The sequence below is a fragment of the Phalacrocorax carbo genome, chromosome 6 (assembly GCF_963921805.1).
Source record: "Phalacrocorax carbo chromosome 6, bPhaCar2.1, whole genome shotgun sequence".
In the NCBI taxonomy this organism is placed as follows: domain Eukaryota; kingdom Metazoa; phylum Chordata; class Aves; order Suliformes; family Phalacrocoracidae; genus Phalacrocorax; species Phalacrocorax carbo.
In genome coordinates this window covers 21,150,746-21,174,314 of record NC_087518.1, presented here as the reverse complement: position 1 = coordinate 21,174,314, position 23,569 = coordinate 21,150,746, and the positions used below count along the sequence as shown (strand labels likewise).

Here is a 23,569-nt window from a genome sequence, read left to right as displayed (position 1 = left end):
GAAAGACGTTGGGCCACCTGCGACGCTTAGGCGCCATGCTGAGCTCCCGTGCTGTGCCCCGACCACCCGCCACTTCTGAGTGGATGGGATGGGTGAGCCCAGGCCAGGCTCAAGGCTCACTTCTCTCCCCAGTACCAGGGAGCCCAGAACCGGCCATGGTACTGCAGATGCAGCCTTACCCGTGCGGCACAGAGGGGAAGGATCACCTTCCGCGACCTGCTGGCAGCGCTCCCCATGCCGGGGACAGGAGCAGAGATTTTCCTTGGCCTTGGAGTCACACTGCCTGAACAGCACCGTTTGGCCAACAGTGCCGTACGTGACGGCTGCGCCAGGGGACCTGGCGTTTGACTCTGCGCATGCTGCAGGAGCAGCCGCCCCGGTTACGTGGGTGCCGAGGGCTCGGGCCCCCCGCCTTGGCACTTCACACCCAGCCCTGTGAGGCGGGGGCCGTCTCACAGTGGGTGGCCGGTGGCCGAGGGCGTCCCTGCCCGCACTGGGGGCGCGCGCAGGCCAGCGGTGCTGATGTCACAGCGGCCACTGTAAGCCGCGGGGCCAAGCCCACATAAAGGAACGCTGGGCACCAGCCGTGCGTCAGTGTGACCTGGTGAGGTGAGGAGAGGGTAGGGGAGTGACAGCGCTTGCGCAGGGCTGCCGAGGGAGGAGGGGGGCCCCACACCTTGGGGCTCTGGGCCTGTGCTGCAAGCTCACCCGCGTCTTGCTTCTGCCTCAGAGCCAGCAGGGGAGCGTTTGCAGGAGACACCCCAGTGCTGCTGGGACAAGGACTCTCCAAACGCTCACTGTTGATGTGTGCCATGTCCGCAAGGAAGCGGAAGGCCACCGACTCCATGGAGCAGGGTGAGAGCAAAGTATCCCTTGCACAGCCTGGCAGAGGGGTTGTCAGGGTGGTCAGCATGGGGCCAAGAGCGGTGGCAGGGGGAGGCAGGAGCTCCCCATCTGCCCCAGGAAAAGGCCCCTCCTTTCCTCAGCAAGCAGGGACCAGGCTGGGCACTGGGCACCCGCTGAGAGCCCCACGCCTGCAACGGCCCCTTCCTCTCCAAGGCCTCCAGCCCTGCCCATCAGCCAGCTAGGCAGGGATGGAGCAGGCCCTTGGCAGCAATCCTCAGGGACACTTCCCCCGGCCACGCACAGGTGCTCGTTCCCGCTGGCATTTGCTCTCTCCCCTCCAGCATGCATGCTGTGTCTCCGGGCAGAGGCTGACCCGGATGTCTGTGGGCCCAAACTGGAGAAGCAAGGAGTCTGTGCCCATGTGTTTTGCCTGGTGAGTTCCTCTGGAGCCCCCTCCAGCTTTCCGACAGACAGTCAGACAGCAGAGATTTCTCCTCTTCTCTCTTCTGCAGTATTTTGCCAACGAGCTTTTTCAGCAACGGGTCAAGGAAGTAGGACTCGTGGGATTTCTGCCTGAGGATATTCAACGCACAATCGCCCGGGCAGCGCAGAAGGTGAGGACCTGACAAGAACAGGGAGATTTGTGCCAGGAGAGGTTTGCCGGAGCTTAGCCCAGACCCCAAGAAAGAAATCCCTTCAAGCCGCTCTGGGACAAAAGTCTTGCTCCCAGCAGGTCCACAGAGGCTCCCGCACAGGAGCCTTGACCGCCAGGCGGCTCTGCGGGGTGTGACCCAGCAGCGGCCGCATCCTGCGCCCTGCCCGGAGGTGTGGGTCGGGCTGTGGAGGCCCTGAGGCTGCCGCTGATGGGGGCTGCTGTGCTCTTTCCAGGACTGCTTTGTCTGTGGTGACAGCGGGGCCACCATCACTTGCCGGGAGATGGGCTGCGACCGCAGCTTCCATCTCCCCTGTGCTGTGGAGGGTGGATGCATCACCCAGTTCTTTGGGCTCTACAGGTAAGGGCAGCCAGGCTGCATGGGGGAGGCTCCTCACCTTCAGTCGCTTGCCTGCCACTGTAAGCCAAGATAGAAAGGAATCCACAGTGGCAGATGCCAGCAGCCGGCCACATGCAGAGCCAGAGCCGGGCAATGCCTGGGGTTCCTTCATGCCTCTTCTCCCCTCCTTGCTCCCACTGGGGTAGGGCCCAGCACTCCACAGCTCGCCCATCCCTTTCCTCTTCCCCCAGGTCCTTCTGCTGGGAGCACCGCCCAGAGCAGGCAGTGGAGGCGGCTCCGGAGGAGACCACCACCTGCCTCATCTGCCTGGACCCTGTGGGGGACAGAAAGTCCTTCGGCACCATGGTGTGCCCAGCGTGCAAACACGCCTGGTTCCACAGGGGATGCATCCAGGTTCATGCCAGTCATGCTGGCTTCTACGGCTTCTGCTGCCCGCATTGTCAAAATGAGTATCGATTTCTGATGGAAATGCTCACCATGGGGATCCAAATCCCAAAGAGGTTGGTTTTTATTATTCCCAGCTCACAAGGCAGGAGGGTGCGAGCACTGTGCCATGCCATGCCATGCCAGGGCCTGTCCCAGCAGTCCTGGCTCTCCACTGTACTGTGAGTCTGGCCTTCAGCTTCACGGAGGACTTGGAAACACGGCAGGGAGGGAAAGAAGAGCAGGGACGCCCTGCACCTGCCTTTTGCCCAGCTGCAGGGGCTCATCAATTTTCCCTTCCTCCACCAGAAGGGGACTGTCGTGGGAAGACAATGGTGCCTATGAGCAATTATATGAGAGGCACAGACGCTGTGATGCCAGTGAGTGCCTTTGTCCAGCAGGCAGGGAGCGGGCAGAGGAAGAGGGGTAAGTTGCCAAAGCTGCACCCCAGGGCTCTGCACAGGGTCTCTGTCTCTCAAAGGGGAAGGGCTAAGATCGAGAGCTCTGCCGCGCAATCCTGTGCCACGGTCACTTCGTCCTCACAGCCATGAACCCGTTTGCTTCCTCAGGCCCTGGCAACTGCTCCTGTGCTGCTCCTGCGCTGCTGAGGGCACTCACAAACGCTGCTCCTACCTGAGGAACAGCACGGCCAGCTGGGAGTGCGACGGCTGTGCTGGACTGGGCACCGGTAAGAGGCAAAGCACGCGGGTGCCCCTGGGCTGGGGCCAGGGGCCAGGCAAGGCCTGGTAGCAGCTGCCCGTGCTGGGCTTGCCAGATCTGGCCTCTCTGCTCCAGGAGGCCTGGAGGCACCGCACTGGCCTATCCTGCCCCAGGTCTGGTGGAGCCGTGCCCTTGACCTTCCAGCTTCCCCTTACAGCCTCCAGTGCCAGCTTGGTGCTTAACGGCCCCACCACCTCCAGCCAGTCACCTCCATGGCACCTGAGACCAGCAGCCCCACCACTGGTAGCCAGGTGGCATTGGGGCACTCCTACGGCTGCCCAGTGCCTGAGAGCAGCCGCCGCTCCAGCTACCCTGGGCCCCAGCGGGCGCGAGACCATTCCCGATTGCAACGTCGGGCCCAAACTCCCTCGCCGGCCCAGAAGACACTGTAACAGCAGTCACACGCCAGCACCGAGTGATGAGAGCTGCACCTCCAGCCAGGCAGCAGTGGGGCTGCCCCATGGCCTTCTGGCACCAGAGACCAGCAGCCCCACCACCGGTAGCCAGGCAGCACCAGGGCCCTCCCGCGGTTCCCCAGAGCTGAGGGCAGCAGCTGCTCCAGCATCCCTGGGCCCGACCGCATGCGAGACCATTCCCGATTGCAACGGTGGGCCCAAACTCCCTACAGCCAGCCTGGACGCTGCTGCAGGACCAGCCGTGCACCGTCCTCAAGTGCTGGCCCTGATCCACACCCCGCCCCCCGCACAACAAAGAGAGCTGTTAGTCTCTGCACTGGGATATCCCACACTCGTTTGTCGGCTTCCTCCTCCTCTCCCTTTCTGGAGGGGCAGCATTAGGGGCTGGGCACGGAGGGTTCTCTTCTCCCTGCGTGTAGGCAGCACCTTCCCCAGACATCCCTCCTTGCGGGCTGGCCTGGGCCGGCTGCCCAGCGCCGTGGCCCTCTGCTTCGTGCCTTGCTGGCACCACATCTTGCTCAGTTTCCCCGGGGGAAGTTCACACCCACCCCCAAACCCCCTCTGTCTCTGGGCCTCTGTCCCTGTCCCCAGGAGTGTGGCCTGCACGGCCCAGTTGGTGCCGCTGCTGCCATCTCCTGGCAATGGGTGCTGCCCCTGCCCACCCGGCGCAGCCCTCATGGCTCGCCCACCAAAATCACCTGTCCTGGTCCCAGCGACTTTTGACACGCTTCAACTTTGTTTCCTTCTGGACAAGCCTGTAACCAATTTCCTATCCTCCTTGCCTAGGTTAGGGAGAATTGTGGCAAAGTGGCAAAGCTACTTTTCTTTAAGAGTTCAGTTCAGTGTCACATCCCTATTTGTGACACAAAAGCTTCTGTAGACTCTGTTCATACAGTCGCCAAAGGGCGCTCCCCAGTTCTGGGTCCTGTTCCCCAACACGATTGCTACTGTACCAACTGAAGGCTTCCTTCTTGCAGTATAAGCCAAGAAGTCATTTTTAGGAGAGATCGCAAACGCCTGGGAAGGACTTTACTCCACAGAGCTCAGCAGAGTCAGAGCAGTACCTGTTACTGAGGGCTTGAGTCCCGCCGTATGCCCTCCAGAGCAAAAAAATCACATGTGCTCTACGGGAGGGTAACAAGGGGCCTGGAAATGGCAATCATCCGCAAGGATTTCCCTTCTGTTGGAGACCAGCAAGTGCCTTTCTACTGCAAGAAGGAGAACAGCTTTGGTTACAGAGCGACTGCCGAACAGCTCTGCGGAAGCTGGCGGAGAGCTAGAAGGCTGAGTCAAAGACTAACGGTGACCAAAGCGCAAAGGAAATCCCGTGGGGTGGCTGTACAGATTTGAACAACCCTCTGCTCTTCGTGGTGTGTGTGTCTGGTCTCATGGTGTGTGCGTGAAGTGCCTTCCTGACAGGCCTTAATGCAGCATGAAAGTTGATTCCTTAAAGTAGGGAGCGGCTGTCCTCTCGGAGGAAGGCAGGGGAACCTGGGAGCCCTGGTGGGCTGTTCTGCCAATAAAGAGGCAATGCAGAAGGAATGGAGGTGCAGAGGGTCCATAAGAGAACTCGGTGGCAGCACTTTGTCCTTCTAGTCTTGAGTGCTGTGACTGGGAAGGTGTGAGCTCTAGACGCGGCCAGAGCAGGCAGCACTCTTCAGGGGGATTGCGCTGTGAGCTCCGAGGCGCTCCTGAGCAATGGGGCTCAAAGGGAGCTGGCCAAAGAGCTCTGGTCATGCACAACCTCGCTCTGAACGGAGGTGCTTGCTCCCTGGCACCGTTCACCTCTCTTGGCATCTAGCCAACGGAGCTCTGTAATGCCCTGGCGTCAGAAGGCCGAGCAAAATCTCAGAAAGCCTGGGGAGGAGGAAACGCTGAGCACCAGAATTTGGCTTGGAAGGTGGCTGGTAGAAGGGGATGGCTGAGGACACTTGAAAAGCAGGAGCTGAAGGAGGCAGCCTGGGAAGCCTCTAGTCACTCTCAGCAGTGTCAGCCAGCTACTATTGTAGAAGGGCTTCTGGGGCTTTCTGGTTTCTGTCTCGGCCCTGAGTTGCATTTCGGACGTGGATGCTCCAACACTGGATTTCGCATTCCTTTTTTCCTACTCTGGTTGTGCCTGAGACACCGTCTGGTTTTCGTCCTGGTGTCGCAGGTGCATTATTCAGAGAAGTCGTTTGTCGTGGGGTTAACAAAAAGGGTTTTCAGCAACGCTCAAACGGTAATTAATCAATGATTGAATAAAAATCAAATGGTAATCAAAGGGTGATGAAGCAATAATTGAATGGGAACTAGAATCATTTAGGCTGGAAAAGACCCTTAAGATCACCGAGTCCAACTGGTAACCTAACACTGCCAAGTCCACCACTAAACCACGTCCCTAAGTGCCACGGCTACACGTCTTTTCAATACGTCCAGGGATGGCACCTCAACCGCTTCCCTGGGCAGCCTGTTCCAACGCTTGACAAACCTCGGCCCATCGATCCAGCCTGCCCAGACCCCTCTGTAGAGCCTTTCTGCCCTCCAACAAATCAATGCTCCCACCCACCGCCTCCAAAGCTGCCCCACAGCCACTTGCAGCTTCCTACCGCGCTAGGGAAAAAGGCCCCCACCGACTCTGAAAGGCAGTTTATTGCCATGGAAAAAGGCCATTTCTGCCATGACTCCCCAGCTCGTGGTCCCGCACGGCTTTTTGTTCCAGGGGCATCACGTCACCAAAGCACTAAGGACTTCAGGAGAAAGACGTTGGGCCACCTGCGACGCTTAGGCGCCATGCTGAGCTCCCGTGCTGTGCCCCAACCACCCGCCACTTCTGAGTGGATGGGATGGGTGAGCCCAGGCCAGGCTCAAGGCTCACTTCTCTCCCCAGTACCAGGGAGCCCAGAACCGGCCATGGTACTGCAGATGCAGCCTTACCCGTGCGGCACAGAGGGGAAGGATCACCTTCCGCGACCTGCTGGCAGCGCTCCCCATGCCGGGGACAGGAGCAGAGATTTTCCTTGGCCTTGGAGTCACACTGCCTGAACAGCACCGTTTGGCCAACAGTGCCGTACGTGACGGCTGCGCCAGGGGACCTGGCGTTTGACTCTGCGCATGCTGCAGGAGCAGCCGCCCCGGTTACGTGGGTGCCGAGGGCTCGGGCCCCCCGCCTTGGCACTTCACACCCAGCCCTGTGAGGCGGGGGCCGTCTCACAGTGGGTGGCAGGTGGCCGAGGGCGTCCCTGCCCGCACTGGGGGCGCGCGCAGGCCAGCGGTGCTGATGTCACAGCGGCCACTGTAAGCCGCGGGGCCAAGCCCACATAAAGGAACGCTGGGCACCAGCCGTGCGTCAGTGTGACCTGGTGAGGTGAGGAGAGGGTAGGGGAGTGACAGCGCTTGCGCAGGGCTGCCGAGGGAGGAGGGGGGCCCCACACCTTGGGGCTCTGGGCCTGTGCTGCAAGCTCACCCGCGTCTTGCTTCTGCCTCAGAGCCAGCAGGGGAGCGTTTGCAGGAGACACCCCAGCGCTGCTGGGACAAGGACTCTCCAAACGCTCACCGTTGATGTGTGCCATGTCCGCAAGGAAGCGGAAGGCCACCGACTCCATGGAGCAGGGTGAGAGCAAAGTATCCCTTGCACAGCCTGGCAGAGGGGTTGTCAGGGTGGTCAGCATGGGGCCAAGAGCGGTGGCAGGGGGAGGCAGGAGCTCCCCATCTGCCCCAGGAAAAGGCCCCTCCTTTCCTCAGCAAGCAGGGACCAGGCTGGGCACTGGGCACCCGCTGAGAGCCCCACGCCTGCAACGGCCCCTTCCTCTCCAAGGCCTCCAGCCCTGCCCATCAGCCAGCTAGGCAGGGATGGAGCAGGCCCTTGGCAGCAATCCTCAGGGACACTTCCCCCGGCCACGCACAGGTGCTCGTTCCCGCTGGCATTTGCTCTCTCCCCTCCAGCATGCATGCTGTGTCTCCGGGCAGAGGCTGACCCGGATGTCTGTGGGCCCAAACTGGAGAAGCAAGGAGTCTGTGCCCATGTGTTTTGCCTGGTGAGTTCCTCTGGAGCCCCCTCCAGCTTTCCGACAGACAGTCAGACAGCAGAGATTTCTCCTCTTCTCTCTTCTGCAGTATTTTGCCAACGAGCTTTTTCAGCAACGGGTCAAGGAAGTAGGACTCGTGGGATTTCTGCCTGAGGATATTCAACGCACAATCGCCCGGGCAGCGCAGAAGGTGAGGACCTGACAAGAACAGGGAGATTTGTGCCAGGAGAGGTTTGCCGGAGCTTAGCCCAGACCCCAAGAAAGAAATCCCTTCAAGCCGCTCTGGGACAAAAGTCTTGCTCCCAGCAGGTCCACAGAGGCTCCCGCACAGGAGCCTTGACCGCCAGGCGGCTCTGCGGGGTGTGACCCAGCAGCGGCCGCATCCTGCGCCCTGCCCGGAGGTGTGGGTCGGGCTGTGGAGGCCCTGAGGCTGCCGCTGATGGGGGCTGCTGTGCTCTTTCCAGGACTGCTTTGTCTGTGGTGACAGCGGGGCCACCATCACTTGCCGGGAGATGGGCTGCGACCGCAGCTTCCATCTCCCCTGTGCTGTGGAGGGTGGATGCATCACCCAGTTCTTTGGGCTCTACAGGTAAGGGCAGCCAGGCTGCATGGGGGAGGCTCCTCACCTTCAGTCGCTTGCCTGCCACTGTAAGCCAAGATAAAAAGGAATCCACAGTGGCAGATGCCAGCAGCCGGCCACATGCAGAGCCAGAGCCGGGCAATGCCTGGGGTTCCTTCATGCCTCTTCTCCCCTCCTTGCTCCCACTGGGGTAGGGCCCAGCACTCCACAGCTCGCCCATCCCTTTCCTCTTCCCCCAGGTCCTTCTGCTGGGAGCACCGCCCAGAGCAGGCAGTGGAGGCGGCTCCGGAGGAGACCACCACCTGCCTCATCTGCCTGGACCCTGTGGGGGACAGAAAGTCCTTCGGCACCATGGTGTGCCCAGCGTGCAAACACGCCTGGTTCCACAGGGGATGCATCCAGGTTCATGCCAGTCATGCTGGCTTCTACGGCTTCTGCTGCCCGCATTGTCAAAATGAGTATCGATTTCTGATGGAAATGCTCACCATGGGGATCCAAATCCCAAAGAGGTTGGTTTTTATTATTCCCAGCTCACAAGGCAGGAGGGTGCGAGCACTGTGCCATGCCATGCCATGCCAGGGCCTGTCCCAGCAGTCCTGGCTCTCCACTGTACTGTGAGTCTGGCCTTCAGCTTCACGGAGGACTTGGAAACACGGCAGGGAGGGAAAGAAGAGCAGGGACGCCCTGCACCTGCCTTTTGCCCAGCTGCAGGGGCTCATCAATTTTCCCTTCCTCCACCAGAAGGGGACTGTCGTGGGAAGACAATGGTACCTATGAGCAATTATATGAGAGGCACAGACGCTGTGATGCCAGTGAGTGCCTTTGTCCAGCAGGCAGGGAGCGGGCAGAGGAAGAGGGGTAAGTTGCCAAAGCTGCACCCCAGGGCTCTGCACAGGGTCTCTGTCTCTCAAAGGGGAAGGGCTAAGATCGAGAGCTCTGCCGCGCAATCCTGTGCCACGGTCACTTCGTCCTCACAGCCATGAACCCGTTTGCTTCCTCAGGCCCTGGCAACTGCTCCTGTGCTGCTCCTGCGCTGCTGAGGGCACTCACAAACGCTGCTCCTACCTGAGGAACAGCACGGCCAGCTGGGAGTGCGACGGCTGTGCTGGACTGGGCACCGGTAAGAGGCAAAGCACGCGGGTGCCCCTGGGCTGGGGCCAGGGGCCAGGCAAGGCCTGGTAGCAGCTGCCCGTGCTGGGCTTGCCAGATCTGGCCTCTCTGCTCCAGGAGGCCTGGAGGCACCGCACTGGCCTATCCTGCCCCAGGTCTGGTGGAGCCGTGCCCTTGACCTTCCAGCTTCCCCTTACAGCCTCCAGTGCCAGCTTGGTGCTTAACGGCCCCACCACCTCCAGCCAGTCACCTCCATGGCACCTGAGACCAGCAGCCCCACCACTGGTAGCCAGGTGGCATTGGGGCACTCCTACGGCTGCCCAGTGCCTGAGAGCAGCCGCCGCTCCAGCTACCCTGGGCCCCAGCGGGCGCGAGACCATTCCCGATTGCAACGTCGGGCCCAAACTCCCTCGCCGGCCCAGAAGACACTGTAACAGCAGTCACACGCCAGCACCGAGTGATGAGAGCTGCACCTCCAGCCAGGCAGCAGTGGGGCTGCCCCATGGCCTTCTGGCACCAGAGACCAGCAGCCCCACCACCGGTAGCCAGGCAGCACCAGGGCCCTCCCGCGGTTCCCCAGAGCTGAGGGCAGCAGCTGCTCCAGCATCCCTGGGCCCGACCGCATGCGAGACCATTCCCGATTGCAACGGTGGGCCCAAACTCCCTACAGCCAGCCTGGACGCTGCTGCAGGACCAGCCGTGCACCGTCCTCAAGTGCTGGCCCTGATCCACACCCCGCCCCCCGCCCAACAAAGAGAGCTGTTAGTCTCTGCACTGGGATATCCCACACTCGTTTGTCGGCTTCCTCCTCCTCTCCCTTTCTGGAGGGGCAGCATTAGGGGCTGGGCACGGAGGGTTCTCTTCTCCCTGCGTGTAGGCAGCACCTTCCCCAGACATCCCTCCTTGCGGGCTGGCCTGGGCCGGCTGCCCAGCGCCGTGGCCCTCTGCTTCGTGCCTTGCTGGCACCACATCTTGCTCAGTTTCCCCGGGGGAAGTTCACACCCACCCCCAAACCCCCTCTGTCTCTGGGCCTCTGTCCCTGTCCCCAGGAGTGTGGCCTGCACGGCCCAGTTGGTGCCGCTGCTGCCATCTCCTGGCAATGGGTGCTGCCCCTGCCCACCCGGCGCAGCCCTCATGGCTCGCCCACCAAAATCACCTGTCCTGGTCCCAGCGACTTTTGACACGCTTCAACTTTGTTTCCTTCTGGACAAGCCTGTAACCAATTTCCTATCCTCCTTGCCTAGGTTAGGGAGAATTGTGGCAAAGTGGCAAAGCTACTTTTCTTTAAGAGTTCAGTTCAGTGTCACATCCCTATTTGTGACACAAAAGCTTCTGTAGACTCTGTTCATACAGTCGCCTAAGGGCGCTCCCCAGTTCTGGGTCCTGTTCCCCAACACGATTGCTACTGTACCAACTGAAGGCTTCCTTCTTGCAGTATAAGCCAAGAAGTCATTTTTAGGAGAGATCGCAAACGCCTGGGAAAGACTTTACTCCACAGAGCTCAGCAGAGTCAGAGCAGTACCTGTTACTGAGGGCTTGAGTCCCGCCGTATGCCCTCCAGAGCAAAAAAATCACATGTGCTCTACGGGAGGGTAACAAGGGGCCTGGAAATGGCAATCATCCGCAAGGATTTCCCTTCTGTTGGAGACCAGCAAGTGCCTTTCTACTGCAAGAAGGAGAACAGCTTTGGTTACGGAGCGACTGCCGAACAGCTCTGCGGAAGCTGGCGGAGAGCTAGAAGGCTGAGTCAAAGACTAACGGTGACCAAAGCGCAAAGGAAATCCCGTGGGGTGGCTGTACAGATTTGAACAACCCTCTGCTCTTCGTGGTGTGTGTGTCTGGTCTCATGGTGTGTGCGTGAAGTGCCTTCCTGACAGGCCTTAATGCAGCATGAAAGTTGATTCCTTAAAGTAGGGAGCGGCTGTCCTCTCGGAGGAAGGCAGGGGAACCTGGGAGCCCTGGTGGGCTGTTCTGCCAATAAAGAGGCAATGCAGAAGGAATGGAGGTGCAGAGGGTCCATAAGAGAACTCGGTGGCAGCACTTTGTCCTTCTAGTCTTGAGTGCTGTGACTGGGAAGGTGTGAGCTCTAGACGCGGCCAGAGCAGGCAGCACTCTTCAGGGGGATTGCGCTGTGAGCTCCGAGGCGCTCCTGAGCAATGGGGCTCAAAGGGAGCTGGCCAAAGAGCTCTGGTCATGCACAACCTCGCTCTGAACGGAGGTGCTTGCTCCCTGGCACCGTTCACCTCTCTTGGCATCTAGCCAACGGAGCTCTGTAATGCCCTGGCGTCAGAAGGCCGAGCAAAATCTCAGAAAGCCTGGGGAGGAGGAAACGCTGAGCACCAGAATTTGGCTTGGAAGGTGGCTGGTAGAAGGGGATGGCTGAGGACACTTGAAAAGCAGGAGCTGAAGGAGGCAGCCTGGGAAGCCTCTAGTCACTCTCAGCAGTGTCAGCCAGCTACTATTGTAGAAGGGCTTCTGGGGCTTTCTGGTTTCTGTCTCGGCCCTGAGTTGCATTTCGGACGTGGATGCTCCAACACTGGATTTCGCATTCCTTTTTTCCTACTCTGGTTGTGCCTGAGACACCGTCTGGTTTTCGTCCTGGTGTCGCAGGTGCATTATTCAGAGAAGTTGTTTGTCGTGGGGTTAACAAAAAGGGTTTTCAGCAACGCTCAAACGGTAATTAATCAATGATTGAATAAAAATCAAATGGTAATCAAAGGGTGATGAAGCAATAATTGAATGGGAACTAGAATCATTTAGGCTGGAAAAGACCCTTAAGATCACCGAGTCCAACTGGTAACCTAACACTGCCAAGTCCACCACTAAACCACGTCCCTAAGTGCCACGGCTACACGTCTTTTCAATACGTCCAGGGATGGCACCTCAACCGCTTCCCTGGGCAGCCTGTTCCAACGCTTGACAAACCTCGGCCCATCAATCCAGCCTGCCCAGACCCCTCTGTAGAGCCTTTCTGCCCTCCAACAAATCAATGCTCCCACCCACCGCCTCCAAAGCTGCCCCACAGCCACTTGCAGCTTCCTACCGCGCTAGGGAAAAAGGCCCCCACCGACTCTGAAAGGCAGTTTATTGCCATGGAAAAAGGCCATTTCTGCCATGACTCCCCAGCTCGTGGTCCCGCACGCCTTTTTGTTCCAGGGGCACCACGTCACCAAAGCACTAAGGACTTCAGGAGAAAGACGTTGGGCCACCTGCGACGCTTAGGCGCCATGCTGAGCTCCCGTGCTGTGCCCCGACCACCCGCCACTTCTGAGTGGATGGGATGGGTGAGCCCAGGCCAGGCTCAAGGCTCACTTCTCTCCCCGGTACCAGGGAGCCCAGAACCGGCCGTGGTACTGCAGATGCAGCCTTACCCGTGCGGCACAGAGGGGAAAGATCACCTTCCGCGACCTGCTGGCAGCGCTCCCCATGCTGGGGACAGGAGCAGAGATTTTCCTTGGCCTTGGAGTCACACTGCCTGAACAGCACCGTTTGGCCAACAGTGCCGTACGTGACGGCTGCGCCAGGGGACCTGGCGTTTGACTCTGCGCATGCTGCAGGAGCAGCCGCCCCGGTTACGTGGGTGCCGAGGGCTCGGGCCCCCCGCCTTGGCACTTCACACCCAGCCCTGTGAGGCGGGGGCCGTCTCACAGTGGGTGGCAGGTGGCCGAGGGCGTCCCTGCCCGCACTGGGGGCGCGCGCAGGCCAGCGGTGCTGATGTCACAGCGGCCACTGTAAGCCGCGGGGCCAAGCCCACATAAAGGAACGCTGGGCACCAGCCGTGCGTCAGTGTGACCTGGTGAGGTGAGGAGAGGGTAGGGGAGTGACAGCGCTTGCGCAGGGCTGCCGAGGGAGGAGGGGGGCCCCACACCTTGGGGCTCTGGGCCTGTGCTGCAAGCTCACCCGCGTCTTGCTTCTGCCTCAGAGCCAGCAGGGGAGCGTTTGCAGGAGACACCCCAGCGCTGCTGGGACAAGGACTCTCCAAACGCTCACTGTTGATGTGTGCCATGTCCGCAAGGAAGCGGAAGGCCACCGACTCCATGGAGCAGGGTGAGAGCAAAGTATCCCTTGCACAGCCTGGCAGAGGGGTTGTCAGGGTGGTCAGCATGGGGCCAAGAGCGGTGGCAGGGGGAGGCAGGAGCTCCCCATCTGCCCCAGGAAAAGGCCTCTCCTTTCCTCAGCAAGCAGGGACCAGGCTGGGCACTGGGCACCCGCTGAGAGCCCCACGCCTGCAACGGCCCCTTCCTCTCCAAGGCCTCCAGCCCTGCCCATCAGCCAGCTAGGCAGGGATGGAGCAGGCCCTTGGCAGCAATCCTCAGGGACACTTCCCCCGGCCACGCACAGGTGCTCGTTCCCGCTGGCATTTGCTCTCTCCCCTCCAGCATGCATGCTGTGTCTCCGGGCAGAGGCTGACCCGGATGTCTGTGGGCCCAAACTGGAGAAGCAAGGAGTCTGTGCCCATGTGTTTTGCCTGGTGAGTTCCTCTGGAGCCCCCTCCAGCTTTCCGACAGACAGTCAGACAGCAGAGATTTCTCCTCTTCTCTCTTCTGCAGTATTTTGCCAACGAGCTTTTTCAGCAACGGGTCAAGGAAGTAGGACTCGTGGGATTTCTGCCTGAGGATATTCAACGCACAATCGCCCGGGCAGCGCAGAAGGTGAGGACCTGACAAGAACAGGGAGATTTGTGCCAGGAGAGGTTTGCCGGAGCTTAGCCCAGACCCCAAGAAAGAAATCCCTTCAAGCCGCTCTGGGACAAAAGTCTTGCTCCCAGCAGGTCCACAGAGGCTCCCGCACAGGAGCCTTGACCGCCAGGCGGCTCTGCGGGGTGTGACCCAGCAGCGGCCGCATCCTGCGCCCTGCCCGGAGGTGTGGGTCGGGCTGTGGAGGCCCTGAGGCTGCCGCTGATGGGGGCTGCTGTGCTCTTTCCAGGACTGCTTTGTCTGTGGTGACAGCGGGGCCACCATCACTTGCCGGGAGATGGGCTGCGACCGCAGCTTCCATCTCCCCTGTGCTGTGGAGGGTGGATGCATCACCCAGTTCTTTGGGCTCTACAGGTAAGGGCAGCCAGGCTGCATGGGGGAGGCTCCTCACCTTCAGTCGCTTGCCTGCCACTGTAAGCCAAGATAGAAAGGAATCCACAGTGGCAGATGCCAGCAGCCGGCCACATGCAGAGCCAGAGCCGGGCAATGCCTGGGGTTCCTTCATGCCTCTTCTCCCCTCCTTGCTCCCACTGGGGTAGGGCCCAGCACTCCACAGCTCGCCCATCCCTTTCCTCTTCCCCCAGGTCCTTCTGCTGGGAGCACCGCCCAGAGCAGGCAGTGGAGGCGGCTCCGGAGGAGACCACCACCTGCCTCATCTGCCTGGACCCTGTGGGGGACAGAAAGTCCTTCGGCACCATGGTGTGCCCAGCGTGCAAACACGCCTGGTTCCACAGGGGATGCATCCAGGTTCATGCCAGTCATGCTGGCTTCTACGGCTTCTGCTGCCCGCATTGTCAAAATGAGTATCGATTTCTGATGGAAATGCTCACCATGGGGATCCAAATCCCAAAGAGGTTGGTTTTTATTATTCCCAGCTCACAAGGCAGGAGGGTGCGAGCACTGTGCCATGCCATGCCATGCCAGGGCCTGTCCCAGCAGTCCTGGCTCTCCACTGTACTGTGAGTCTGGCCTTCAGCTTCACGGAGGACTTGGAAACACGGCAGGGAGGGAAAGAAGAGCAGGGACGCCCTGCACCTGCCTTTTGCCCAGCTGCAGGGGCTCATCAATTTTCCCTTCCTCCACCAGAAGGGGACTGTCGTGGGAAGACAATGGTGCCTATGAGCAATTATATGAGAGGCACAGACGCTGTGATGCCAGTGAGTGCCTTTGTCCAGCAGGCAGGGAGCGGGCAGAGGAAGAGGGGTAAGTTGCCAAAGCTGCACCCCAGGGCTCTGCACAGGGTCTCTGTCTCTCAAAGGGGAAGGGCTAAGATCGAGAGCTCTGCCGCGCAATCCTGTGCCACGGTCACTTCGTCCTCACAGCCATGAACCCGTTTGCTTCCTCAGGCCCTGGCAACTGCTCCTGTGCTGCTCCTGCGCTGCTGAGGGCACTCACAAACGCTGCTCCTACCTGAGGAACAGCACGGCCAGCTGGGAGTGCGACGGCTGTGCTGGACTGGGCACCGGTAAGAGGCAAAGCACGCGGGTGCCCCTGGGCTGGGGCCAGGGGCCAGGCAAGGCCTGGTAGCAGCTGCCCGTGCTGGGCTTGCCAGATCTGGCCTCTCTGCTCCAGGAGGCCTGGAGGCACCGCACTGGCCTATCCTGCCCCAGGTCTGGTGGAGCCGTGCCCTTGACCTTCCAGCTTCCCCTTACAGCCTCCAGTGCCAGCTTGGTGCTTAACGGCCCCACCACCTCCAGCCAGTCACCTCCATGGCACCTGAGACCAGCAGCCCCACCACTGGTAGCCAGGTGGCATTGGGGCACTCCTACGGCTGCCCAGTGCCTGAGAGCAGCCGCCGCTCCAGCTACCCTGGGCCCCAGCGGGCGCGAGACCATTCCCGATTGCAACGTCGGGCCCAAACTCCCTCGCCGGCCCAGAAGACACTGTAACAGCAGTCACACGCCAGCACCGAGTGATGAGAGCTGCACCTCCAGCCAGGCAGCAGTGGGGCTGCCCCATGGCCTTCTGGCACCAGAGACCAGCAGCCCCACCACCGGTAGCCAGGCAGCACCAGGGCCCTCCCGCGGTTCCCCAGAGCTGAGGGCAGCAGCTGCTCCAGCATCCCTGGGCCCGACCGCATGCGAGACCATTCCCGATTGCAACGGTGGGCCCAAACTCCCTACAGCCAGCCTGGACGCTGCTGCAGGACCAGCCGTGCACCGTCCTCAAGTGCTGGCCCTGATCCACACCCCGCCCCCCGCACAACAAAGAGAGCTGTTAGTCTCTGCACTGGGATATCCCACACTCGTTTGTCGGCTTCCTCCTCCTCTCCCTTTCTGGAGGGGCAGCATTAGGGGCTGGGCACGGAGGGTTCTCTTCTCCCTGCGTGTAGGCAGCACCTTCCCCAGACATCCCTCCTTGCGGGCTGGCCTGGGCCGGCTGCCCAGCGCCGTGGCCCTCTGCTTCGTGCCTTGCTGGCACCACATCTTGCTCAGTTTCCCCGGGGGAAGTTCACACCCACCCCCAAACCCCCTCTGTCTCTGGGCCTCTGTCCCTGTCCCCAGGAGTGTGGCCTGCACGGCCCAGTTGGTGCCGCTGCTGCCATCTCCTGGCAATGGGTGCTGCCCCTGCCCACCCGGCGCAGCCCTCATGGCTCGCCCACCAAAATCACCTGTCCTGGTCCCAGCGACTTTTGACACGCTTCAACTTTGTTTCCTTCTGGACAAGCCTGTAACCAATTTCCTATCCTCCTTGCCTAGGTTAGGGAGAATTGTGGCAAAGTGGCAAAGCTACTTTTCTTTAAGAGTTCAGTTCAGTGTCACATCCCTATTTGTGACACAAAAGCTTCCGTAGACTCTGTTCATACAGTCGCCTAAGGGCGCTCCCCACTTCTGGGTCCTGTTCCCCAACACGATTGCTACTGTACCAACTGAAGGCTTCCTTCTTGCAGTATAAGCCAAGAAGTCATTTTTAGGAGAGATCGCAAACGCCTGGGAAAGACTTTACTCCACAGAGCTCAGCAGAGTCAGAGCAGTACCTGTTACTGAGGGCTTGAGTCCCGCCGTATGCCCTCCAGAGCAAAAAAATCACATGTGCTCTACGGGAGGGTAACAAGGGGCCTGGAAATGGCAATCATCCGCAAGGATTTCCCTTCTGTTGGAGACCAGCAAGTGCCTTTCTACTGCAAGAAGGAGAACAGCTTTGGTTACGGAGCGACTGCCGAACAGCTCTGCGGAAGCTGGCGGAGAGCTAGAAGGCTGAGTCAAAGACTAACGGTGACCAAAGCGCAAAGGAAATCCCGTGGGGTGGCTGTACAGATTTGAACAACCCTCTGCTCTTCGTGGTGTGTGTGTCTGGTCTCATGGTGTGTGCGTGAAGTGCCTTCCTGACAGGCCTTAATGCAGCATGAAAGTTGATTCCTTAAAGTAGGGAGCGGCTGTCCTCTCGGAGGAAGGCAGGGGAACCTGGGAGCCCTGGTGGGCTGTTCTGCCAATAAAGAGGCAATGCAGAAGGAATGGAGGTGCAGAGGGTCCATAAGAGAACTCGGTGGCAGCACTTTGTCCTTCTAGTCTTGAGTGCTGTGACTGGGAAGGTGTGAGCTCTAGACGCGGCCAGAGCAGGCAGCACTCTTCAGGGGGATTGCGCTGTGAGCTCCGAGGCGCTCCTGAGCAATGGGGCTCAAAGGGAGCTGGCCAAAGAGCTCTGGTCATGCACAACCTCGCTCTGAACGGAGGTGCTTGCTCCCTGGCACCGTTCACCTCTCTTGGCATCTAGCCAACGGAGCTCTGTAATGCCCTGGCGTCAGAAGGCCGAGCAAAATCTCAGAAAGCCTGGGGAGGAGGAAACGCTGAGCACCAGAATTTGGCTTGGAAGGTGGCTGGTAGAAGGGGATGGCTGAGGACACTTGAAAAGCAGGAGCTGAAGGAGGCAGCCTGGGAAGCCTCTAGTCACTCTCAGCAGTGTCAGCCAGCTACTATTGTAGAAGGGCTTCTGGGGCTTTCTGGTTTCTGTCTCGGCCCTGAGTTGCATTTCGGACGTGGATGCTCCAACACTGGATTTCGCATTCCTTTTTTCCTACTCTGGTTGTGCCTGAGACACCGTCTGGTTTTCGTCCTGGTGTCGCAGGTGCATTATTCAGAGAAGTCGTTTGTCGTGGGGTTAACAAAAAGGGTTTTCAGCAACGCTCAAACGGTAATTAATCAATGATTGAATAAAAATCAAATGGTAATCAAAGGGTGATGAAGCAATAATTGAATGGGAACTAGAATCATTTAGGCTGGAAAAGACCCTTAAGATCACCGAGTCCAACTGGTAACCTAACACTGCCAAGTCCACCACTAAACCACGTCCCTAAGTGCCACGGCTACACGTCTTTTCAATACGTCCAGGGATGGCACCTCAACCGCTTCCCTGGGCAGCCTGTTCCAACGCTTGACAAACCTCGGCCCATCAATCCAGCCTGCCCAGACCCCTCTGTAGAGCCTTTCTGCCCTCCAACAAATCAATGCTCCCACCCACCGCCTCCAAAGCTGCCCCACAGCCACTTGCAGCTTCCTACCGCGCTAGGGAAAAAGGCCCCCACCGACTCTGAAAGGCAGTTTATTGCCATGGAAAAAGGCCATTTCTGCCATGACTCCCCAGCTCGTGGTCCCGCACGCCTTTTTGTTCCAGGGGCACCACGTCACCAAAGCACTAAGGACTTCAGGAGAAAGACGTTGGGCCACCTGCGACGCTTAGGCGCCATGCTGAGCTCCCGTGCTGTGCCCCGACCACCCGCCACTTCTGAGTGGATGGGATGGGTGAGCCCAGGCCAGGCTCAAGGCTCACTTCTCTCCCCAGTACCAGGGAGCCCAGAACCGGCCATGGTACTGCAGATGCAGCCTTACCCGTGCGGCACAGAGGGGAAGGATCACCTTCCGCGACCTGCTGGCAGCGCTCCCCATGCTGGGGACAGGAGCAGAGATTTTCCTTGGCCTTGGAGTCACACTGCCTGAACAGCACCGTTTGGCCAACAGTGCCGTACGTGACGGCTGCGCCAGGGGACCTGGCGTTTGACTCTGCGCATGCTGCAGGAGCAGCCGCCCCGGTTACGTGGGTGCCGAGGGCTCGGGCCCCCCGCCTTGGCACTTCACACCCAGCCCTGTGAGGCGGGGGCCGTCTCACAGTGGGTGGCAGGTGGCCGAGGGCGTCCCTGCCCGCACTGGGGGCGCGCGCAGGCCAGCGGTGCTGATGTCACAGCGGCCACTGTAAGCCGCGGGGCCAAGCCCACATAAAGGAACGCTGGGCACCAGCCGTGCGTCAGTGTGACCTGGTGAGGTGAGGAGAGGGTAGGGGAGTGACAGCGCTTGCGCAGGGCTGCCGAGGGAGGAGGGGGGCCCCACACCTTGGGGCTCTGGGCCTGTGCTGCAAGCTCACCCGCGTCTTGCTTCTGCCTCAGAGCCAGCAGGGGAGCGTTTGCAGGAGACACCCCAGTGCTGCTGGGACAAGGACTCTCCAAACGCTCACTGTTGATGTGTGCCATGTCCGCAAGGAAGCGGAAGGCCACCGACTCCATGGAGCAGGGTGAGAGCAAAGTATCCCTTGCACAGCCTGGCAGAGGGCTTGTCAGGGTGGTCAGCATGGGGCCAAGAGCGGTGGCAGGGGGAGGCAGGAGCTCCCCATCTGCCCCAGGAAAAGGCCCCTCCTTTCCTCAGCAAGCAGGGACCAGGCTGGGCACCGGGCACCCGCTGAGAGCCCCACGCCTGCAACGGCCCCTTCCTCTCCAAGGCCTCCAGCCCTGCCCATCAGCCAGCTAGGCAGGGATGGAGCAGGCCCTTGGCAGCAATCCTCAGGGACACTTCCCCCGGCCACGCACAGGTGCTCGTTCCCGCTGGCATTTGCTCTCTCCCCTCCAGCATGCATGCTGTGTCTCCGGGCAGAGGCTGACCCGGATGTCTGTGGGCCCAAACTGGAGAAGCAAGGAGTCTGTGCCCATGTGTTTTGCCTGGTGAGTTCCTCTGGAGCCCCCTCCAGCTTTCCGACAGACAGTCAGACAGCAGAGATTTCTCCTCTTCTCTCTTCTGCAGTATTTTGCCAACGAGCTTTTTCAGCAACGGGTCAAGGAAGTAGGACTCGTGGGATTTCTGCCTGAGGATATTCAACGCACAATCGCCCGGGCAGCGCAGAAGGTGAGGACCTGACAAGAACAGGGAGATTTGTGCCAGGAGAGGTTTGCCGGAGCTTAGCCCAGACCCCAAGAAAGAAATCCCTTCAAGCCGCTCTGGGACAAAAGTCTTGCTCCCAGCAGGTCCACAGAGGCTCCCGCACAGGAGCCTTGACCGCCAGGCGGCTCTGCGGGGTGTGACCCAGCAGCGGCCGCATCCTGCGCCCTGCCCGGAGGTGTGGGTCGGGCTGTGGAGGCCCTGAGGCTGCCGCTGATGGGGGCTGCTGTGCTCTTTCCAGGACTGCTTTGTCTGTGGTGACAGCGGGGCCACCATCACTTGCCGGGAGATGGGCTGCGACCGCAGCTTCCATCTCCCCTGTGCTGTGGAGGGTGGATGCATCACCCAGTTCTTTGGGCTCTACAGGTAAGGGCAGCCAGGCTGCATGGGGGAGGCTCCTCACCTTCAGTCGCTTGCCTGCCACTGTAAGCCAAGATAGAAAGGAATCCACAGTGGCAGATCCCAGCAGCCGGCCACATGCAGAGCCAGAGCTGGGCAATGCCTGGGGTTCCTTCATGCCTCTTCTCCCCTCCTTGCTCCCACTGGGGTAGGGCCCAGCACTCCACAGCTCGCCCATCCCTTTCCTCTTCCCCCAGGTCCTTCTGCTGGGAGCACCGCCCAGAGCAGGCAGTGGAGGCGGCTCCGGAGGAGACCACCACCTGCCTCATCTGCCTGGACCCTGTGGGGGACAGAAAGTCCTTCGGCACCATGGTGTGCCCAGCGTGCAAACACGCCTGGTTCCACAGGGGATGCATCCAGGTTCATGCCAGTCATGCTGGCTTCTACGGCTTCTGCTGCCCGCATTGTCAAAATGAGTATCGATTTCTGATGGAAATGCTCACCATGGGGATCCAAATCCCAAAGAGGTTGGTTTTTATTATTCCCAGCTCACAAGGCAGGAGGGTGCGAGCACTGTGCCATGCCATGCCATGCCAGGGCCTGTCCCAGCAGTCCTGGCTCTCCACTGTACTGTGAGTCTGGCCTTCAGCTTCACGGAGGACTTGGAAACACGGCAGGGAGGGAAAGAAGAGCAGGGACGCCCTGCACCTGCCTTTTGCCCAGCTGCAGGGGCTCATCAATTTTCCCTTCCTCCACCAGAAGGGGACTGTCGTGGGAAGACAATGGTGCCTATGAGCAATTATATGAGAGGCACAGACGCTGTGATGCCAGTGAGTGCCTTTGTCCAGCAGGCAGGGAGCGGGCAGAGGAAGAGGGGTAAGTTGCCAAAGCTGCACCCCAGGGCTCTGCACAGGGTCTCTGTCTCTCAAAGGGGAAGGGCTAAGATCGAGAGCTCTGCCGCGCAATCCTGTGCCATGGTCACTTCGTCCTCACAGCCATGAACCCGTTTGCTTCCTCAGGCCCTGGCAACTGCTCCTGTGCTGCTCCTGCGCTGCTGAGGGCACTCACAAACGCTGCTCCTACCTGAGGAACAGCACGGCCAGCTGGGAGTGCGACGGCTGTGCTGGACTGGGCACCGGTAAGAGGCAAAGCACGCGGGTGCCCCTGGGCTGGGGCCAGGGGCCAGGCAAGGCCTGGTAGCAGCTGCCCGTGCTGGGCTTGCCAGATCTGGCCTCTCTGCTCCAGGAGGCCTGGAGGCACCGCACTGGCCTATCCTGCCCCAGGTCTGGTGGAGCCGTGCCCTTGACCTTCCAGCTTCCCCTTACAGCCTCCAGTGCCAGCTTGGTGCTTAACGGCCCCACCACCTCCAGCCAGTCACCTCCATGGCACCTGAGACCAGCAGCCCCACCACTGGTAGCCAGGTGGCATTGGGGCACTCCTACGGCTGCCCAGTGCCTGAGAGCAGCCGCCGCTCCAGCTACCCTGGGCCCCAGCGGGCGCGAGACCATTCCCGATTGCAACGTCGGGCCCAAACTCCCTCGCCGGCCCAGAAGACACTGTAACAGCAGTCACACGCCAGCACCGAGTGATGAGAGCTGCACCTCCAGCCAGGCAGCAGTGGGGCTGCCCCATGGCCTTCTGGCACCAGAGACCAGCAGCCCCACCACCGGTAGCCAGGCAGCACCAGGGCCCTCCCGCGGTTCCCCAGAGCTGAGGGCAGCAGCTGCTCCAGCATCCCTGGGCCCGACCGCATGCGAGACCATTCCCGATTGCAACGGTGGGCCCAAACTCCCTACAGCCAGCCTGGACGCTGCTGCAGGACCAGCCGTGCACCGTCCTCAAGTGCTGGCCCTGATCCACACCCCGCCCCCCGCACAACAAAGAGAGCTGTTAGTCTCTGCACTGGGATATCCCACACTCGTTTGTCGGCTTCCTCCTCCTCTCCCTTTCTGGAGGGGCAGCATTAGGGGCTGGGCACGGAGGGTTCTCTTCTCCCTGCGTGTAGGCAGCACCTTCCCCAGACATCCCTCCTTGCGGGCTGGCCTGGGCCGGCTGCCCAGCGCCGTGGCCCTCTGCTTCGTGCCTTGCTGGCACCACATCTTGCTCAGTTTCCCCGGGGGAAGTTCACACCCACCCCCAAACCCCCTCTGTCTCTGGGCCTCTGTCCCTGTCCCCAGGAGTGTGGCCTGCACGGCCCAGTTGGTGCCGCTGCTGCCATCTCCTGGCAATGGGTGCTGCCCCTGCCCACCCGGCGCAGCCCTCATGGCTCGCCCACCAAAATCACCTGTCCTGGTCCCAGCGACTTTTGACACGCTTCAACTTTGTTTCCTTCTGGACAAGCCTGTAACCAATTTCCTATCCTCCTTGCCTAGGTTAGGGAGAATTGTGGCAAAGTGGCAAAGCTACTTTTCTTTAAGAGTTCAGTTCAGTGTCACATCCCTATTTGTGACACAAAAGCTTCCGTAGACTCTGTTCATACAGTCGCCTAAGGGCGCTCCCCAGTTCTGGGTCCTGTTCCCCAACACGATTGCTACTGTACCAACTGAAGGCTTCCTTCTTGCAGTATAAGCCAAGAAGTCATTTTTAGGAGAGATCGCAAACGCCTGGTAAGGACTTTACTCCACAGAGCTCAGCAGAGTCAGAGCAGTACCTGTTACTGAGGGCTTGAGTCCCGCCGTATGCCCTCCAGAGCAAAAAAATCACATGTGCTCTACGGGAGGGTAACAAGGGGCCTGGAAATGGCAATCATCCGCAAGGATTTCCCTTCTGTTGGAGACCAGCAAGTGCCTTTCTACTGCAAGAAGGAGAACAGCTTTGGTTACAGAGCGACTGCCGAACAGCTCTGCGGAAGCTGGCGGAGAGCTAGAAGGCTGAGTCAAAGACTAACGGTGACCAAAGCGCAAAGGAAATCCCGTGGGGTGGCTGTACAGATTTGAACAACCCTCTGCTCTTCGTGGTGTGTGTGTCTGGTCTCATGGTGTGTGCGTGAAGTGCCTTCCTGACAGGCCTTAATGCAGCATGAAAGTTGATTCCTTAAAGTAGGGAGCGGCTGTCCTCTCGGAGGAAGGCAGGGGAACCTGGGAGCCCTGGTGGGCTGTTCTGCCAATAAAGAGGCAATGCAGAAGGAATGGAGGTGCAGAGGGTCCATAAGAGAACTCGGTGGCAGCACTTTGTCCTTCTAGTCTTGAGTGCTGTGACTGGGAAGGTGTGAGCTCTAGACGCGGCCAGAGCAGGCAGCACTCTTCAGGGGGATTGCGCTGTGAGCTCCGAGGCGCTCCTGA

The 23,569-nt window shown here is 60.1% G+C and overlaps 4 protein-coding genes across 4 annotated transcripts; all 4 read left to right on the top strand.

Annotated features, from left to right (window-relative positions):
- The first annotated feature begins 812 nt into the window (after window positions 1-812).
- Window positions 813-4,768, top strand: LOC135314024 (PHD finger protein 7-like). The gene is made up of 9 exons (XM_064455695.1): window positions 813-855; window positions 1,188-1,279; window positions 1,359-1,460; window positions 1,735-1,859; window positions 2,090-2,359; window positions 2,595-2,708; window positions 2,852-2,970; window positions 3,160-3,721; window positions 4,522-4,768. The coding sequence occupies exons 1-9, from the start codon at window positions 813-815 to the stop codon at window positions 4,766-4,768; spliced, it is 1,674 nt and encodes a 557-aa protein (XP_064311765.1).
- A 2,196-nt stretch (window positions 4,769-6,964) lies between these two features.
- On the top strand, window positions 6,965-10,920 carry LOC135314023 (PHD finger protein 7-like). The gene is made up of 9 exons (XM_064455693.1): window positions 6,965-7,007; window positions 7,340-7,431; window positions 7,511-7,612; window positions 7,887-8,011; window positions 8,242-8,511; window positions 8,747-8,860; window positions 9,004-9,122; window positions 9,312-9,873; window positions 10,674-10,920. Exons 1-9 carry the CDS (start codon window positions 6,965-6,967, stop codon window positions 10,918-10,920), a joined length of 1,674 nt encoding a protein of 557 aa, XP_064311763.1.
- Window positions 10,921-13,116: 2,196 nt separating this feature from the next.
- On the top strand, window positions 13,117-17,072 carry LOC135314022 (PHD finger protein 7-like). The gene is made up of 9 exons (XM_064455692.1): window positions 13,117-13,159; window positions 13,492-13,583; window positions 13,663-13,764; window positions 14,039-14,163; window positions 14,394-14,663; window positions 14,899-15,012; window positions 15,156-15,274; window positions 15,464-16,025; window positions 16,826-17,072. The coding sequence occupies exons 1-9, from the start codon at window positions 13,117-13,119 to the stop codon at window positions 17,070-17,072; spliced, it is 1,674 nt and encodes a 557-aa protein (XP_064311762.1).
- A 2,196-nt stretch (window positions 17,073-19,268) lies between these two features.
- LOC135314021 (PHD finger protein 7-like) lies at window positions 19,269-23,224 on the top strand. The gene is made up of 9 exons (XM_064455691.1): window positions 19,269-19,311; window positions 19,644-19,735; window positions 19,815-19,916; window positions 20,191-20,315; window positions 20,546-20,815; window positions 21,051-21,164; window positions 21,308-21,426; window positions 21,616-22,177; window positions 22,978-23,224. The coding sequence occupies exons 1-9, from the start codon at window positions 19,269-19,271 to the stop codon at window positions 23,222-23,224; spliced, it is 1,674 nt and encodes a 557-aa protein (XP_064311761.1).
- Window positions 23,225-23,569: the final 345 nt, after the last annotated feature.

Bases quoted from the DNA above. Each gene is read 5' to 3' on its own strand.
- LOC135314024 (XM_064455695.1), top strand. From the start codon at position 813: ATGTCCGCAAGGAAGCGGAAGGCCACCGACTCCATGGAGCAGG. The intron at 1,280-1,358 runs GTGAGTTCCTCT...TCTCTTCTGCAG, and splicing joins GTGCCCATGTGTTTTGCCTG to TATTTTGCCAACGAGCTTTT. The intron at 1,860-2,089 runs GTAAGGGCAGCC...CTCTTCCCCCAG, and splicing joins CAGTTCTTTGGGCTCTACAG to GTCCTTCTGCTGGGAGCACC.
- LOC135314021 (XM_064455691.1), top strand. From the start codon at position 19,269: ATGTCCGCAAGGAAGCGGAAGGCCACCGACTCCATGGAGCAGG. The intron at 21,427-21,615 runs GTAAGAGGCAAA...TTCCCCTTACAG, and splicing joins CTGTGCTGGACTGGGCACCG to CCTCCAGTGCCAGCTTGGTG. The intron at 22,178-22,977 runs GTTAGTCTCTGC...TATGCCCTCCAG, and splicing joins CCCGCACAACAAAGAGAGCT to AGCAAAAAAATCACATGTGC.
- LOC135314022 (XM_064455692.1), top strand. From the start codon at position 13,117: ATGTCCGCAAGGAAGCGGAAGGCCACCGACTCCATGGAGCAGG. The intron at 13,584-13,662 runs GTGAGTTCCTCT...TCTCTTCTGCAG, and splicing joins GTGCCCATGTGTTTTGCCTG to TATTTTGCCAACGAGCTTTT. The intron at 16,026-16,825 runs GTTAGTCTCTGC...TATGCCCTCCAG, and splicing joins CCCGCACAACAAAGAGAGCT to AGCAAAAAAATCACATGTGC.
- LOC135314023 (XM_064455693.1), top strand. From the start codon at position 6,965: ATGTCCGCAAGGAAGCGGAAGGCCACCGACTCCATGGAGCAGG. The intron at 7,008-7,339 runs GTGAGAGCAAAG...TCTCCCCTCCAG, and splicing joins CACCGACTCCATGGAGCAGG to CATGCATGCTGTGTCTCCGG. The intron at 8,861-9,003 runs GTAAGTTGCCAA...TTGCTTCCTCAG, and splicing joins GAGCGGGCAGAGGAAGAGGG to GCCCTGGCAACTGCTCCTGT.